Genomic DNA, 18,280 nt, shown 5'->3' with positions numbered 1-18,280 from the left:
TTCCAGTACCTATAGGGGGCTTCTGAAAGATGAGAGCAACTTTTCACATGGGCAGATAGTGATGGGACAAGGGAGAAAGGATGAGGGAAGATTTAGATTAGATGTTATGAAGAAGTTCTTTACTCAGAGGGCGGTGAAGAACAGAAACAGGTTGCTCAGAGAAGTTGTGGATGCCCCATTCCTGGAAGTGCTTAAGACCACACTGAATGTGTCCCTCAGCAATCTGATGTAGTGGGTGATATTCCTGCCCAGGGCAGAGGTGTTGGAAGCAGATGAGGTTTAAGGTCTCTTTCAACCCAAGCCTATGTTTCCATGACTGCTGCATCAGAATATGGGGAAATGGAAGGAGAATTTCACTCTCTTTTACCCTTGGTTTACAACACAGATCATGCAGAGTATGACCTGAAGTTTTTATGTAGTTCCAGGGACAAATAAAGGAAAAGGAAAGAACTGCTGTGCTTCCCATCTATTTTCCCAAAACTTTTCTTTTTCTAAAGGGATGTAAGAGAACAAATAAAAGCAATAAAGAAAGCCCCAAAACCACAACTTAAGATTTAAAAGAAGCGCTCTCTACATAAATGCTTTCAAGTAATTTTTAAAATAGCTGCCTGTATTATAGCAAAATTTCTATAACTGCAAATGTTAAATCTCGAAATAGTGTAGAGTCAGTGGATATGAAAATATTATTAGAAATTTCAGGTATGAACTTGTTTTCCCAGTTACAAAAAAGACCTAGCATTTCAAGTCCTTCTAAAAAGGAAAATCAAAGTAGCGTTTTGCAGAATTAAACTATTTTTACAAACATTTGGGCTGATTCAGGTCACATTTTCAGTAAAGAAAAAAATCTGTTCTAGAGACCGTATAATCAAACTTTACTTTCTCTGCATGCCACAGGTAAACACTTGAGCACATGGAGGCTGCTACACACACTTCGAGCTGTGTGACATAAGTGAACAATAATTGAGCCTGGCACTGCTTGCCAGCTACAGAAGTTACACAAAAAATTCAGCATTTTGATCTTTATTTGATTTTAAATCATGTAAGCGTGCAATATACTAACACTGGTTTTATCCAATTCCAAAGTATTACGTCAATTGGGATTAAAACCCACAAGTAGTTAAGCAACAAAGATTTCCTTTGTTAAAGTGAAGCCAATACTACTCTGTGGTCACTGACCCTTCATTTCCTCACTAAGTATTTCTCCAGTGTTATCGGAAACCCATGGAAGTTGTTTGCAGCTGTACCCATTTCCCATTTCACTTCAGTCTCCAAATCAGACAGACACACACACACACACACACACAGAGCTTTAAGGCTTACTGTGTAAAATGAACAGGATACAGTTATGTTCTGAAACAGGAGTTACTGAAAGCTTCTGCTGAATTCCCAAACTAATATCCTTATCTAAATGGAGTATCTCCTACACCATAGGATTACTAAATTCCTCAAAGGTATGTCCACAATAGTCTCATAATAATACCAAAGCACTTCATATATAAATTAATATATATTTACAGCACTCCCAAGTAATTAGGTCATGCAATTTACACCTGCAAAACCTAAGTATGGGAAAATTTACAATTCAAGATTTATTTTGGCATTCTCCTGTCCAGGTTGTGAACCCAAGTCTAGTTTTCAGAAGTATGCATCACTTTCATACCAAGTTTTATTAAAAATATAGAAAGCTATACTTTTGTGATCAGCATTTCTGCCAATCTGAAACAAAACTGTACAGTGCAATATTCGGCACCTCTCTTCCTCCTTTGTTATTATTGCTTTAAATTTCTGAGGTAAGGCATGACTTCTCAAGAAAGTGGTTTTTGCTACCCAGCCCTGATTCCCTCCCCAAGCCAAATCTGGTTGGCACAACAAACGTGGCAGAAGGCCTAGGGAAGAGGAAAGAAGCATACCAAATGGGCTAAAGATCAGAAATTATTTCTAGCCTGAAAATATGTGCACGGTAATAATAAAAGAGTATAAGGACCCCATATGGATACCTGGTTAGGATTCCATTTGTTTGCTCAGTAATACTAAGGAGAGCTGGAACTCCTTTTACTATGCATATGCAGATTTTGCTGTTCTAGTGTGCATGCTGCTACTTACAAAGCAGTGTAACTTTCTTTCAGGCACCTTAACTCCACAATCTTTGAGGTATTCATAATATAGAGCCTGTAACACTGAGAAGCAGCCATATTTAAAAAAAACATGGCACAGCAAAACTATTTCATCCAAATAAACTGATACAGAGTTCAGGGAATTCAGTAAGCTTTTTGGTTTAGAGAGAGTTAAGTCTAATGTCTAGTTCTGCAGCAATTAAGGAAGTTTTCCCTAGCTCTTCAATTTCCATGTTTTACATATCACTTGCTGAGTTATTGTTAGTCATTTAAAAGTTAATACCTTTGTTCTAATTTCACATGATGTTTGTCATCCCCCAATTTAAAAAGTAAAGCTAGAAGAAAAATACAAAACAGGAAACAATGATAGGAAAATAATTTGGTTGATAATGTCATTCTGGGGAACTGTAAGCACACATTTTCAATTGGGGAGCTAGTTTGCAAACCACCCTTACAATTCTTACTGGGTGCAACAAAAAGCTCATATTTCATGCAAGCCTTATCCTCCTCAGAAAGAAATTACATAGTTTGATTGAAAGCTTTTAGTAAAATGAATACAATAACTCTTGAATAGGCACTAACAGATCCATTTCTAAATTCAAATAGATTAGAAATTATAAAATCATAATTCATTAACTCATAAATTCACACTTACATACAATGGTATCATCAGCTATTACTTGTAGATGCCATACTAATTACCTGTTCTACTTTCTCTAAGAAAGCAATTCTGCTATCAAGTGTCATCCTTCCGACACTTTTCAAAAGCAAAAAAGCAAATTAAGATATCGTCATATGAAAGGTGCAAAGATGAGGGAAAATATTGAGTAGAAAAATTTATGACTGTGTTGACATTGGAATAAACAACTCAATGTTTCTCTTCTAACAGTGAAATAATCAATTGTATTTTGTAAATACAGCCATGGAGTTTACATCTATCATATGTAAAACTTATCAGTTCTACATGTAACCAAATAGCTCACAAGCAAATAAACCACACCTGCAAGAAACAGCATTAGTACTAAACCACTATTATATATACCATATGTATTACATGTGCCTATAAAAGCATTGTACATGTATTTTGAACTCCAAAGCACAAATCCCAGAACTTGTTTACTGCTATATAATCCTTTGCTGTACATGAGTGCTGCTAAATGTGCAAATCTTTTCTGAGCCTCAGTGCAATAGCTCTAGTGTTAAGTGCTGAGATTAACCACAGAGTCCCAGGACATGTGTTCAGAACAGCTATCAAATAGTGCAACTTCAACTCTTTCCACCTAAACGTATTAACATGAGTTGCAACGCTTCCACTTTGTCAATTACTTCTGTATTAAATTACAAGCTATGTCACAAGAAGTTAAGCGATATAAAGTAGTTATTATAATTTGCATGTTTGTCTACAGATTGAGCATGAAAAGTTGTGGAATTAAATCTTTGCTCTCATTCTTTCTGGCAAATAATATTATGATAGCTATTTTTATTCTACCTGGACATCTCAAATGTACAGCACTTTCTTTTCATTACATGGAAACTCTAAAGACAAATAAAATGTTATTTCATTTACTTTCATGAAAGACCAATTATATGTGAAAAGATTACAAAATGTCCTGTTATATATCCTGTTCCAAGAAGTGAAATAGCACGCAAAGAAAAACTTAGCAGTGCTTCCTTAAGTTATTTTAGAATTATTTGAAATATAAGACATTTTTAAGTGTCAGTGAAAACTTACTGAAGGGGATACTTGGAAACAGATTGCAGTAAGAAGCATGCAGATACTTCTTAAGCCAGTAGCATTTCGAAGAAACAGATCAGTCAGTCAGTAGCTCTTGTAATGAAAAGAAATCTTTTTATGAAAGATGATATATATCCTACAAAGATGCATGTCAGTGAATAGCTAAATTTTCAATTTCTAAAAATTCAGGATTATTGCATTAAGACACAGACATCTTAGTCTGAAGTCCATAAAATTCTAGAAATGCATCAGCTACCTCAGGAAAACAGAATGCACTGTTTCACTTGATACAGGTTACATGTAGGTTGTTTCTATTTATAATCCATACTACTACTATGTGTGGGAATTCTAGCCATGGACAACAATACCATAGCATTAAATTTTATAAAGAGAAAGGAAACAATGGGTCCTTGACCAGGAAAAGAGATAATAACATTACCAATTGAAAAGTATTTTTAACACTTACTTTAAGAATCCCAACACTAGCTTTTAGTTGACTTGAACTGAATGCCATTAGAGCCCTCAATCCATCTTTGGGGATGCACAACAGCACCTACTTAACTCATACTGTCACTTTTGATGTTACAACAGGATACAGTTAAAAGGACTTGATTCATATTCCAGCCTTATCTCCCCTGTGGCTGGAAGGGAAACTTGGGGCTCTGAGGAAAGTTTCTCTTCCTTGGACAAATACCTTATAGTGTCATAACTTCACAGTGTATAACAACGATAATATACACACATAAGCAAAAAAGACAGGACTCGATTACTCCAATTCTAGTCAAATGTACTCTTCAGCTGAGCCCTCTTCTACTTGATCAGGGAAGATAAAATGCACTGTGTTATAACTAGAACAATAACCAGTGTATTTTAAAGTGTTTTTTTCAACTCCTTAACATGTTAATTCTATTGAAAACACTTTCACACCAAATAAGATCTATTCAGATTAAATATATTCAATATCTAATAGATGGAAGAGAGACTTGAGAATTTATGAACCTGGTAACTTCAGTCAAAACTCGACTACTGTGTTATTGCCCCCTGCAAACTAACAGTTTCAAACTGGTCATTGTACAGAATATGTATATTGTACATATATAGTATGGCCCTTTAGAGCAGATGCAATTCAGGATCCTACTGAATAGGGAGACAATATATATATGATTTAGCTTTTTAATATCCATTGAATTATCTGAGTGCACTCTAGGAATAAGTTTCCCTTCTCTCCTCTGCCCACCTTTTTCCTACCACTATGTTTAAGATGTCTGTCTAGAAGCATGTCTACCTAGCATCACAATTTTAACAGTAATAGGCACCGATGAAGGGTGGTATGAATGGCACACAGTAAGTGAATACCTAACTATATTGAGGGCAAAAATAATTTTCTTCTGCTGAATGTAAATCAGAGAGAGATTCTTTTATTCCCAGTGCTTGTGTTCTAAAATATAATTATTTAAATTATTTCCAGTTGCCCTTTTTATTTTGCTTTAACACCAAGCTGAGAAGGACTGCGAATCTCACTGCTTGCTTCTACTGTACGCATGCTACAATAAAGGCAGGTATGAAACTCTCTTGACAGAAAATCTTTATTCCTTTTCTATTAAGTGTTCCTTATCCCTTCACCATCTAGTATGTTGAGATGTCTCTCCAGGTCCCTTTCCAACATAAATGAGATCATAGTAAGCTACTGACATGGAAAACTGCAAACTCTGGCTGAAGACAAGTCACAATCTCCCAGTGTCCTAATTCTTCTACCCATTAAATAGGAATAAAGACATTTCTTTATGTCAAAACTTTGGCAACAGAGGTACAGAAGTGTCTTTTTTCAAATCACACTTTGAAAATGCCACCTGATGATACAGGGGGCAGAAAGGGGAGGAAAAGAACAGATGAAGGAGGAAGAGAAAATGACCTGCAGGAATATTTTTGGAAACAATAACCAAAAATAACTGGCCAATTATATGAATTGATGATTAAATTAACGGAGGTAGCATTTATGTTCCTTTGCAATTTGAATACTGCAGTCACTCATTTTTCTCCAGCCAACCCACAGGCAATTTTATTCCTATTTTATCAGCATTATATTGAGACAACAAAAAATATCAAAGTGGCAGACAATAGGACTTTTCAAAATCAGAAAGGGCAAGGAAGTAGATAAAAAAGCAGATTCTTTTCCTTTACATCATGTAAAATGAGAGAAAACAGAGACACAGAGTAAACCAAATAGAAATACAGTATACAAACACTTCCTGCATTTACTCTACAAGACTGTGGTTGGATTTTTCTTGTTTTACTTAGGCTACATTTTCCCTAAAACCAACATTTTGTAAATATAGTGTTTAGATGAAGGCTTTAATTATACTAAATGTCTTCTGTTGCTGTAGTTATTTCATATATCCCTCTTAGCAGTGTTTTCACAGATACAGCACATGCTGGCAAAGAAATTAATGGCAGAAATAACCCAAATAACATACCTGTGTCTGCACTAAGAGCTTTGCTGACACAGCAATTGCAATTGATAAAGCAAACAAGTCTTTCATAACTTGAGCTGAAATAACAACAAACCAAAATGAAGGCCACAGCCTTCAAAATGTATATTTTTCACTCTATTTTTGCTCCTTTAAGTCCCCTGAAATTGCATCCATGAATGGGCAAGAGCTAAATTAATAAAGCTTCTATTGCTCTCTTCTACATACTGAGTTTGTAATAGATTAAAATCACTCACTACACCTCTGCAGGACCTCTAATCTAAAACTCTCTGAATTCTGAGAAAAATCATCTGGTTGAGTGAATCAGAAGCATCTCATAATTTTCACTGTGAAATAATACCTAAAGACAACATATGAAAAGCTAAGTTGGGCACAACCTGGCAAAAAACCCCAAGCTCTTCTCTAATAATGTGGGAAAAACATCCAGCATATGTATTATTTTCTCCACATTCAGAAGGAAGTGATGATAAGCAATGCTTAAAATATTTTCAAAATTAGTGGGTAGCTTCAGTTAAGACTGATTATTTTACTTCCTATCCGTCTGTCCTACATACCTTTCATATGTATCTGCAATTCAGTTACTAAAAGGTTACCTGGTTCTTGTGTTTGTACTCCCCTGCTAAAACTTGGTGTTTTTTTTCTGAAATCTGAAACGTTCTAAATAGCCAGTGAACTCAGACTCTTTCTTTTCATTGCATAAAAACCATACCTGAAAATAATCCTCCCAATTATGTATTTCTAGCAGCAGCAATAGTTCATTACAAAGAAAGTACCTTCTGACTGTGGGACAAGTGAGTCTGCAAGTAATAAATGGCTTATTTTGCTTAGACTAATACAACACCCCTCCCTGCCCACCCCCCCAAAAAAAAAAATTTAAAAGGCCCGGCAAAAAAAACCAACTATGCACGAAACTCTGAAGACAACTAAAAACAACTTGGATGGAACTAAACTAAAATAAGGGGTTTTACTGTATACTTACTGCACTATAAAAATGCATGGACGTTGACCAGTCTGGAGTGGAGCTACTAAGAAGTAAGCTTTCACAAAACATGCCTGATGTGGATGTCAAGTACTTTGAACCAAGTGCTTCACTCATATCCTTTCCTACATGTGTGTATTACTTACTAATATTGACACAGCCCAAGACACCTGCTTAACTCCAGCTATTGTGAGAGCATATTTTCAATGTTAAACCAAAGATTTTGATTTCACCTGGTTTATGCAAATACATTAATTTATTAATACATAAAATAAAACACTGTATTGCACTTACCAGTTTTGGGGTTTATTGAGAAGAATCCCTGGGGATTTCCACTTGTAATCTTGTAGGTTAATTTTTCATTTGAGCTGGAATCTGGATCAAATGCCTCAATCTGAATGACAGATACATCTTTAGGTGAGTTTTCCATGACCTCTGGGTAATAAACTGGTTCTGTGGTCTGAGGAGCATTATCATTAACATCCCCAACTTCTATGTAGATTTCAATGAAAGATGATAAAGGCACAACGCCTTGGTCTGTTGCATAAACAGTAAGCCAGTAATGCGAAGTGGTCTCACGATCCAGGTGATCTGCAGTCTCAATAATACCTGTTTAATAGGAAGAAAGATAAGTAGAAAATGCTCAGTAAGTATGCAGAAAAGTGTAAAAATACAGTAAGCAATAAGTTTAAATAAATTAATAAATCAAAATGAATACAAGTTAAAAATAACTAATTTTGATTCTACAGTGCGGGCTAATAAACACACACAAATATATTAAGGCCAATCCAAAGTCCAAAAATAAAATTACAAAAAATAAAACTACTATAACAGTTTTCAGCAATTATGCATCCATATTAAAACAATGTATTAATTGATTTCCTTTCAAACATATTTTGAAATACATCAGACCAGTTAGCACTATTCATAAAACCAGTTTTGCCTGAAAGATTAAATCAAATATGTAATTCACAATCTTTGGGGACTTGAGCAACCCTCTTTATTCATTACAGTAAATTTTGTACCATATTAAACTATCCAGTTTAGATGCCAAACTCTTGACCTCTTTACTATTATTCATATTAATCAGCAACTATTAAATGTGAAATATTTTTATCTCTGTACCCAAATGAATTATTTGACTGATCTTTCTTAATGTGCTGATTTATGTTCACAAAGACATGTCACAGAAGAGAAAACAAAAGTTATGCCAAAGTTAACTTTTGCCACATTAGGACAAACCAATGGTTGCCATTACTCTTGAAATGGAAGGCAGCAAAAGCAGGGGCAAAAATCTGCTCAATCTTACAAACATAAAATGAATTACCAAATAAGGAACTACTATACAATTCACAAACTTAATAAAGAGCTGTCTGCTCAGCCTACAGAGATTATCTAAGCCAGAACTGACTAAAGAATTTATACAGCATGAAGAAATACAACTTCATTTTTATAAGCAGCTTACTCTATAGGTACAGTCACATTATGCACATGCCAAAAGGGTATGAGGGGTATGGCATAACCCATAAGATAGGGGATGACTATTAAATAGAGTCATGGAGCCATGGCACAGTAAAACTTCCCCACTTTCCATTTCCTGATCCAATCACTCCTACAGGGTGTCTGATTTGAGATATTTTCGTAATAGAACGTAAAATCAACCTGATACATGCCAGGATGAGGAAGAGAGTAAGCCCTTGCAGCCATTTCAGAGGAAATTTTGAAGGGCTTTGTCATGGCTCTTACTATTTGTTACAAACTCAGACACCAGGACTAATTGGGAGTGGAGCCAAGATGAGTCAAACTATCACCATGACAGCAAGTTTTGGACTCAAGATAAAGCCATATCATGTGAGTATGCATGATGTGGCACTTCTACTGAGCTCATTTACTTCACACAGATACATATATGTGGATATACTTAGATATACACACCATCAATAAAAATACGTCTCCATTTTCACAGGAGTACTTTGGGAAAGGAATTAACTACAAGTATTGTGCCCTTCACACACTACAGACGTTTTTTAAAATACATTACACTGACTGAGCAAAATATGAAGCATTTACTTATTTATTCATTACTTTCTTTGCCTTGTGAGAAGCTGCATAAAGTCTGACCATGACAATTTAAAATTTCAAGATGTCAATAAGATCACTTCAGAAGGGCTGAAGGGGATTAAAACTCATGCTTAGACCTGCAAATTCCCATATATAGCATTCCAAGCAACATAGCGTTTCAGAACTACCACCAGATGTCAGTGTGGAAATTGGTTTAATACAGTGTCAAAGGCTACAGAACTGGGATAAAAAGGAGGAGCACTGCAATTTCAAAATATACATGCATTACATGCAGTCTATGAAAGTTTTCCTGAAAATAAACTACTGGATTCATAATTTCCTTTTTTTATGTTTTTGCAGAATATCATCAACAACTAAGTTCAGGTGTTAATTAATACAGATATTTTCCATTTCCAGTCTCTCTGCCTCAGTATTTATATTTTGTTTGATGACAGTTTTACTATTAATACAGAAAGATAATACTATCCAGAAGTCACTAGATTTGTGCACTGGTTTCTGCATAAATTTGGTCTTAATAATGGACACAGCCTTGAGCTCTCAGTTACGCAGATTCTACTTTGTAACTCATGGTACATTTTTTGCATGACTCAACCTCAGCCAGGAGACTTGCTTGAGAGTAAACAAATTTGTTACTTACTGTGGCCTCACTCCTAAATCTAAATGCTGGATGTAGCATACAAGCATTTAATCTGGGATAGACTCTATGTATGCCTTGGAAAATTCTGTAAACCCTTCTTGTCCTACCAAAGAGAAGACTGGATTGTATTAATTCCCTCCTAGCAAGGGTTCCAGCAATGCTGCTTTATTGCTTGTGATTCATGCTGAAAAGAGCAACTGTTTTCATTTTACACCTCCCACTTTCTAAACAGTAGCTGCATCAGAAGTGGCAGATCAATTTTAACATAGCCTTGGCTGATTCTAAAGAAAGATAAAAAGAGATTCTTCTGGAAATGAAGCTCACTTCCTGAAATCTGCTCACCTAACAAATTCTACCTCTCTAGTTATCAAAGCCCTCCTCAAGTAAAAGGATGACTGAACCTATTTTGCTTTTTAGTGTATCAGTCTCAAATGTCCATTCCCTTAAGTCATATCCATCACACAGGATGAAGAGGAAAAAAAAAAGTACAACACCCAAAAAATAGTATCTCAGAAAGAAATACACGGGAAAACTTATATAGACTATGCAGAGTGTTCAATAAAAGGTTTAGATCTGTCTGATGATCTGACCACTGGATGCATCATGTAACACAGATTCCCCAATAGGATACCTCTGGCTTTCAGAATGTCCTGATTTTCCCACATGGGCACTCACACTCTAAGCATGCCAAAGTCAAAGTAACAGGTCATTGCTTTTCCATTTTTCTTATGTTTCTCACTCAACCGATCCTGAATTTTAGGGTGAACACTTTTTGTTTATGTGGCCTTTATAATTCCAATCTGAAATGAAAAGTATCCAGGAAAACAATTTTATGATCAGTCAGCTATGCAAAAATATCTACCTAACTTTTTAACGCTAATCAATAGGTTAATTTCTGATTTTTTTTTTTTTAAGGCATAAAGAACCCAGTTTAAAATAGATGCTATAGAGAGGTATGAGTAAGCAAACTGGGAAACTTTTATTTGTATTTGTGAATGTCCCACCCCTGGAAGTGTTCAAGGCCAGCTTGGATAGGTCTTTAAATACCCTGGTCTAGTGAAAAGTGTCTCTGCCCATGGGCACAGAGCTGGAACTAGATGAACTTTAGGGCTCTTTCCAACTCAACCTATTCTACAATTCCATGATTACTAGAGACAGGCATCACAGGTAAGTGGATTACTTTGACAATATCAAAAATGAAGACTCAAAATAACATTCCTCCATAAAAGCTATGCAAAAGGCAACAGGAAAAGAGGGAACTAGATTTTCCATTCACCCCTCACATATTGAGGGCTATGGAGGAGAGGCCACCACACCCATCTCTCCTCATCACTCAAAGCTGCAGGCAACAGCAAGGGAAGGGATGACTGGTCTATCAATGACTCAGCTTTCTTCCTGATGTTCGAACCCAGCAATAAAACTGAACAGTTGTACTAATCCAGCACACATCTAGGAGTGGGGGTAGGCTCAGACAATCAAAATTTGAATTTCTTCTGGTTCTATATCAGCTTTTATGTCACAAAATCAAAACTAAACACACATACCTGTATGAATTACTTCAGCTTTTTCTCTGCCCCCTCAACAATATGATCTTACATCAGTAATTACAAAACACCATCCTATTGTCATTAATCTAGTTGAAATTGCTCCTGCAAGTTTAACACAAAATCTTTCCTGATTTTGCCTATGAGAACACTAATAGATTAATTTCTAATTTCTATGCAACAATAATGAATAAAATTGCATGAAAACTTCAGCATCCTACTATACCTTCTAAGGAACAAAAGCTCAAAGGATTCGACTGATTACTTTTTTTAACAATGATAATAATCATTCTCCTACCAAATCACAGGTCTAGAACCAATCCTTTAAAGTTCCATTGGTCCTTGTCCCAGTTTTCTGCCCTTGCAAATGTTGACTACAGTAGCCTATTTAACATACTAGGGCAGCATAAGATTGTATGCTGCCTGAAAGCCACCACTCAGCACTTGTGGAGTTTTTAAATTCACTGATTTCTAGTTCCAGTGCTCTCAAGGTAACAGAAAAAACTGATTGTTTTATTATTTCTGTTTGATATAGGAGTTCCAATCTAGTAAGAGTTAATTTGTTTTAATCTTGCAAACTTCTAGATCCATTAAGCATCACAAAGGTGTTGATCATATCATCAGTTTCAACAGCATGTTTTGGCTCCTAGAAAGATTTTTTCCTTTTTTTTCAAATGATGCAAGGCGCATTTAAGGAATACACCTTAAGTACCTCTACAGTATTGTCAATGCTGTAAAAGCTCCATCTCTGCTCTAACTCTTCTCCCATTCACGGAATATCTTTAATCAGCAGATTTCCCATCCATACTCTATGCTGAGGCTGTTGGCTAATTTTAACTTTCAAACCATTTGATTTTTATGCAGCAAAACAAGTTGAGAAGTCTACTAACGCATCTTTTGCCTGTATGATAGATAATCCCAAAGACTTGCAAACATTGTTATTCAAAATATAAGGTGAAATGAGGATTTTAAAAGCATTTTTCACTTGACTGGCTGTGCAGTCTTGAAGCCTTTCAGGTAGTCAGGATAAAAAGAAATTTAAACTCAGTCACTAACCACCAGAGGGGAGCACAAAAGAGCTCTGATGAAATGTTTCTGTCATCTGCAAGAGGACATCAGAACTGATTTTACAATATTCATATGTCTGAAATTTTAAACTAGATATTGTTCCCACTCAATGCAGTAGGACTTTTCTATCAATTTTATTAAAGGAAGGCAGAAGTCCTAAGTGGCTACTGTAGAATATTATTTGGACAGAATTTAATGTGGAGGAACAGGATGGTTTATGAATACAGCCACTGAGGAAAAAGTCAAAACAGTAAATCCACTCTCAACAAGAACCAACACTTCTCCCCCAGTTTAAATCCCACAGCACAAATCACTACAACCGAAGTCACTCTTAAAAACAAAAATAAGCATAAAATACACCTCAAATCTGACACTCTTACATATGCCAATTTTATCTAATTAACAAATACTCAAACTATAATACTCTCAATTCCCAGGGATGATCCTCCTTAAGTGTGCTTATCCATAAGAACTCTAATTAACAATATTAATGATTCCATAATGGAAATCAAAACCTGCAATCATTTCTCAGCAAAGCATGAAAATGCAGTTTAGCAGAATTTGCCCCGGGAATGACATTTGAAACAAACTAAGAAATCCCTGGCCTGGAACATGATGCTTGAAATCTGATTACAAACTCAATTAATCTAACTTGTAATAAGTTGGGTAAATCAAAAAGCTTCTTCAGCTGCTTTAAAAGCCATTCGGGGGCTAGGGGGAAAGCAATACTTTATGAATTTCACAAACAAGAGTTTTGATCAAATATGACCTTCAACAACCAACAAATTCAAATCAAAGTTTTAAAAGCCAGTGGATTAAACCTGTTATAAACACAGAGACATGCTGTTCTCAATGGCACCCGACTGCCAGCACACTAACCCAGACAGCCACTGTCCTGAATTCTAAACAAACAGCAAGTCACTGCAGGGTAAGCTATCACTACGGCCTGCACACTCTTTTAAATTAGAGAGAAAATTGCTCAGCACATACTGCAGTTTACTACGTGAATCTCTGCTACCTCAAGATAGGCAATGTACAGATTTTCCAGAAATTATTATGTGAACAAGGGTCCAAAGGATCCCAGCTCTCAAAAGTCTACTGGCCAGTTTCTCTAAAATTTCTGTTTTGTATTTTGTGAAACTTTGCTTAAGCTGTTGTTAAAACAAAGAAAGAGTCACATCAGTCTCATTTGTTAGTGGTTTGGCTACCTTCCAAAGTAAAGTCTTGTTTAATATAACACTATCATACTTTGGCTTCTAATGTTATACAATTCAGAACAGAGAGTTTTGAGGTTGTTACTAAAACTTTCATAACTGCACGGCCAGAATAGGCCAGAAAAACATTTTATAAAGCTGGTGTTTTTAATTCTTCATTTTTTGTGCAGCTCATTTTATTTAAAATAGCATCTATTCTAACCCATACTTTGTTAACGACAGTGCAGTTTTTCAAACATATCCAGATCAAACACAGACGAACACAAATTACTTCCTATTCATCTCTTCTTATATGCTCTATTTTTCCTAGATTTTTTTTCTTACATTATTATCTACCATGACATGATTAGCATTTTCCTGGGCTGTATAAATACAGAGGCTATAGCAGAGAAGACAGGATTAAAAAAAAAAACAGAACCAAAAAACAAATAGTCCCCCACCCCTCAAAAATCCGCCCCCAAAAGAAACCAGGAAAGAGCATCTGCATAGGAAAAGATGCAGTGCTTGTCTGCTTCTTAGCAGACCCCAGAGGCCTTAAAGAGGAACACGTCCACTCTCTTTTACCCTCCTTTTCCCCTTGAGTAACTTCTAGAGGCACTGTCAAATCAGGACAGTTGGCAAGTGCAACCCTGTGTGCTCCTGCGTGTCACACATAGCAGCTTTTTATTTTTCTTCCCCTCCACTTCATGATCCCTGTCAGAAATGCTAAGAAGAAGGAAGGTGACTTGGAGAAAAGAGTGCATTTATTAATAGTTATAGTATCTACCCATGCAAGATCAAACAGACTACAACAGACTAGATTGCACTATTTACAAGTGCTACACCCATCTGTAATACTAATTGTGGCCACTGTCATAGCTCAGATTCTTTCAACTTTTTCAGCAATTAAAAAAACCCTCTATCTGTGTTTCTGTTAACTTCTCAACTTGCTTCTGATAACTTCTGAAACTTCTGGTCACGACTATAATCTGACATTGGGAAATGCCTTGAAGCAGCAGTCACAACCCTACATACCATAAAGTGTTTTATAATTTGAAGGTTTCGAAACATGTAACCTATTGAACTCTGAAGAAAAAAAAAATTTTCTTTCCCTGAGGCCACTGTGCTACTGTAACTCAGGCCTCTACCAAGCACCAGTGTGTAAGAGACAACTAAATCTTAAGCCCACCATGCTTCTAAAATAGCATCCAATGCTAATGTCAACAAAATTTAATAGTATTTGATCGCTCAAGTGTAATAAATAACCACTTAGTAAAACCAAAACAGCACAGTATCACATCAGCCCTAATTTTATACAAACCAACTATCTTTAAGCATTGAAAATTTTATGTATGTCCTGCCACAGAGACAACAAACTATTCAGTACATAAAAACATCAGCTGAAAAGACCAAAATCTCCATCCTAGTAACTCCATGAAACAATCTCCTTCTAAAGAAGGAATGGAATGAGATTTCTTTTGCAAAAGTGAAATGTCAGTTCATCCACTCTATAAATACAGAAGAATGCCAAGACAGGCACTGCACTCTAACTCTTGAAATATTAAAGACCTGTGGCAGGCAGTGGGAACTTTCTAAAAGTATATACAATCTCTTATTTTAAGAAAAGTATTATTTTCGACAAATAAGCTGAGCTGGAAAAGTTCCTTACTTTTATTGCGTGTGCACTCTGAACAGGAAGCATTACATGATTATGCCCCTATGGAACAAAGTGCAAAAGCCAACCAAAGAAATATGATTTGCTTCATGTCCATAGCAATTTTAGGCTTATCACTGACAATGCAAGCTACTCATATCAGAGTTCTTGCATTTGAAGACTGACGCAGACTAAACTGTACTGTTTCAGAATATAAATAATCCTTGCTTGCAGCACTGAAGAAGAGCAAAAAGTTTTAGCAACTATTGCTTGCCTTTGAATCACACATGAACAAGAGATGCTCGCTGATTTTCTCTTTTGCCTCTTCTCCAGAAGCATTAATTAGGCAAAGACAGAAAGACTTTAACCTGGCAGCAAACCATCAATACTGTGTTTTCCATACCTCAAAGAGAGGTGACTTGTCTGCAAACATGTCTAAAGCATATGAATATGCAAAACTAATGATTCAGTCTAGTTTAAAACAGTTCATTTTTTTCTTTTCAACCACTCAGAAATTCTTCTGTTTTACCTAAGCTGAAATGCAAATTAACACATTCTGATTTACTTTTTTATTAGTTCGGTGCTTTAACTTTTACATGCATTCTGATTAATTACATTTTAATGTTAGGGGAAAAAAAAGTCAACCAAAAACCCACCAACCAACCAAAGGTTTTCTCATGTACTCCAAAATAATATTGTCTAACTTACAATACAAACAATATAATCAATATAAACATTCACTCTAAAAATCAATGCCTGTCACATATATTTTATAGATTTTGCACATTTATTTCTTTAAATATTCAATAAGTTACTATTAAGTGGTTGAAATTCACTTTTATAACATTATATTCACATATAACATTTCTTATTTATAATGAAGAAATTTCTTCATTGTAAGAAGGGCAAGGAAAAAACTTAAACTTCAGTATTTCAGCTTCAGAGAGAGCACAGAAAAATCTCTCTCAGGAAAAGCTACAAAAAAAGTACTTAAAATAAGGTGAAAGTATCATACTAGAACTACAAGTCTTTTGTCAGCATGTATAAGGGCAGATTCCAGAAAATGTAATTAAATTTTGTTTATAGCTCTTTCACATAGAAAGCTACACACATTTCAGGTTGTGCCTTGTGTACTACCAGATGAGAAATCATGCTCAGCTAGAGCTCTTAAATGGAAAGCAACTCCTGTTGCTGTTTCAAGGACGAATTGTTCATTTTCTAGCAAATCAAGGCCTGGAAAGTTTCAAATATCTATATAGTGAAAGTTTCATTATCAATATCAGTAAGTTGATGGAACTACAGTAGTAACAAGAACTTAAACATGTGCAGTCCACCACCGTTTTCTTTCTTTCCAGGGACTAGTTATTCCAATTTCAGGGAGATGGAAGGGGAAGAATATCACTCCAAGGCACATAGAACCCACCCTTAAACAGAGTAGAGGAACCATCACTAGTGGAGCAGAGTTAAAATTTTAACAAAAAAACCCAAACCAAATGGAACAAAGGAAAACCTCAATCATAATAAAATGATGTTTTGTATCTCAAATTCAACTTCACTGAACTAACTAGATGCAGTAAAATATATAGTCAAATCCAGTTTGGTGTAGTATCATAAGTAAATGTGATATTAATACAAGCTCTCAAACTCCCCAGGTTTCATTAAAAAAACTACTGCATTTAAAATTAAAGAATTTCTGTTACACTAAAGGAACAACAAGCAGCATAGTCAGTGAAACAATGAGACACTATCAGTGGCCAGTGAATAAAGCTGTCTCACTTTCCCAAGCTCATAGAAGTTATCAAGGCTGTCCTTCTAAAGTATTTTTTAGGGACGAAAACTTGGCACCCAAAAAGCCTCAGCATGTGGTCAAATCCAAACCTTGATATAAAACACAGAAGAGTTTATGCATCAATTCTGTGCTATGAACGACAATGACCAGCAGTAACTTGAACTGTGTTCAAGTGGAAGGAGAGAAAGGGTCACTACTGTCCTCTGCTAAGTACAGCTTATAAACCAGGTGGGTAGAGAGATTTGAAGAAATACTCAATGTTCAACATTTAAGAACAGCTATCCCTTAAATAAGCATTTAGAGATAGCACAAAGACCTAGAAGTATAGACGCTTATAGTTACAGCTCTATGCCAAAAACAGACTGCATTTTAAAACATTGAAAAAACAGATTTTTCACATAGCAGTTAAATGGGTAAAGTAGAATACAAAATGGGGCAAAAAGAAAATTGTAAATAATTAGATGCAGTAACATTTTAACTAGCTCCTACCACTTTATCTTCTGCACATTTCTATAAAAAACAAGTCAAATTAACAGAAAACACAGTGTTCAGACTATTTATAAAAGAAAAAAAAGTTTTTCCGTATGTTCCTAAAACTGTTTACATAAAACATTACGTCCAAAAATTGTGACTACTAGGTAGTCTGGGCTAGGAGCAATAAACCTCCTAAGGTCCACAAAGATTGTGAACTTCCTTTCAGGAAGTTGGGGGGTTGGCGAGGGGGAAATTTTGCAATTAGAAGATCTGTGATGGCGCTGCCTTAGAACTCAACTGATTACTTCCAGTTCAAAAAATCTTTTGGGACAATGGCAGACAGCTCCCATTGTCAGCCTCATTTATGGTTATTTTAATAGTTCCAGCTTATTTCTGTCAGCTAGGCAGCTTGTATGTCAAGCTTTTGGACAGGCAATATAATTGCTATACAGAGGAACAGTACCATGTTGCTAAAGCTCGATATGGAGAGACATAAAAACCCCCTGATGAGTCCACATTAGG

At 35.7% G+C, this 18,280-nt stretch overlaps 1 protein-coding gene across 5 annotated transcripts in view; it reads right to left on the bottom strand.

Annotated features, from left to right (window-relative positions):
• The window catches only part of FAT1 (FAT atypical cadherin 1), a 104,492-nt gene that overhangs the window by 59,782 nt on the left and 26,430 nt on the right, over positions 1 to 18,280 (bottom strand). For all 5 annotated transcript variants that reach the window (XM_088163473.1, XM_088163474.1, XM_014873507.2 and 2 more), the window contains exon 3: positions 7,612 to 7,926. In XM_088163473.1, coding sequence (XP_088019599.1) covers positions 7,612 to 7,926 — 315 coding nt within the window. The remainder of the gene's footprint in view (positions 1 to 7,611; positions 7,927 to 18,280) is intronic.

This window comes from Sturnus vulgaris, chromosome 4, assembly GCF_052056855.1.
Source record: "Sturnus vulgaris isolate bStuVul1 chromosome 4, bStuVul1.hap1, whole genome shotgun sequence".
Classification (NCBI taxonomy): Eukaryota; Metazoa; Chordata; class Aves; order Passeriformes; family Sturnidae; genus Sturnus; species Sturnus vulgaris.
This window is presented reverse-complemented; position numbering and strand designations above follow the sequence as displayed.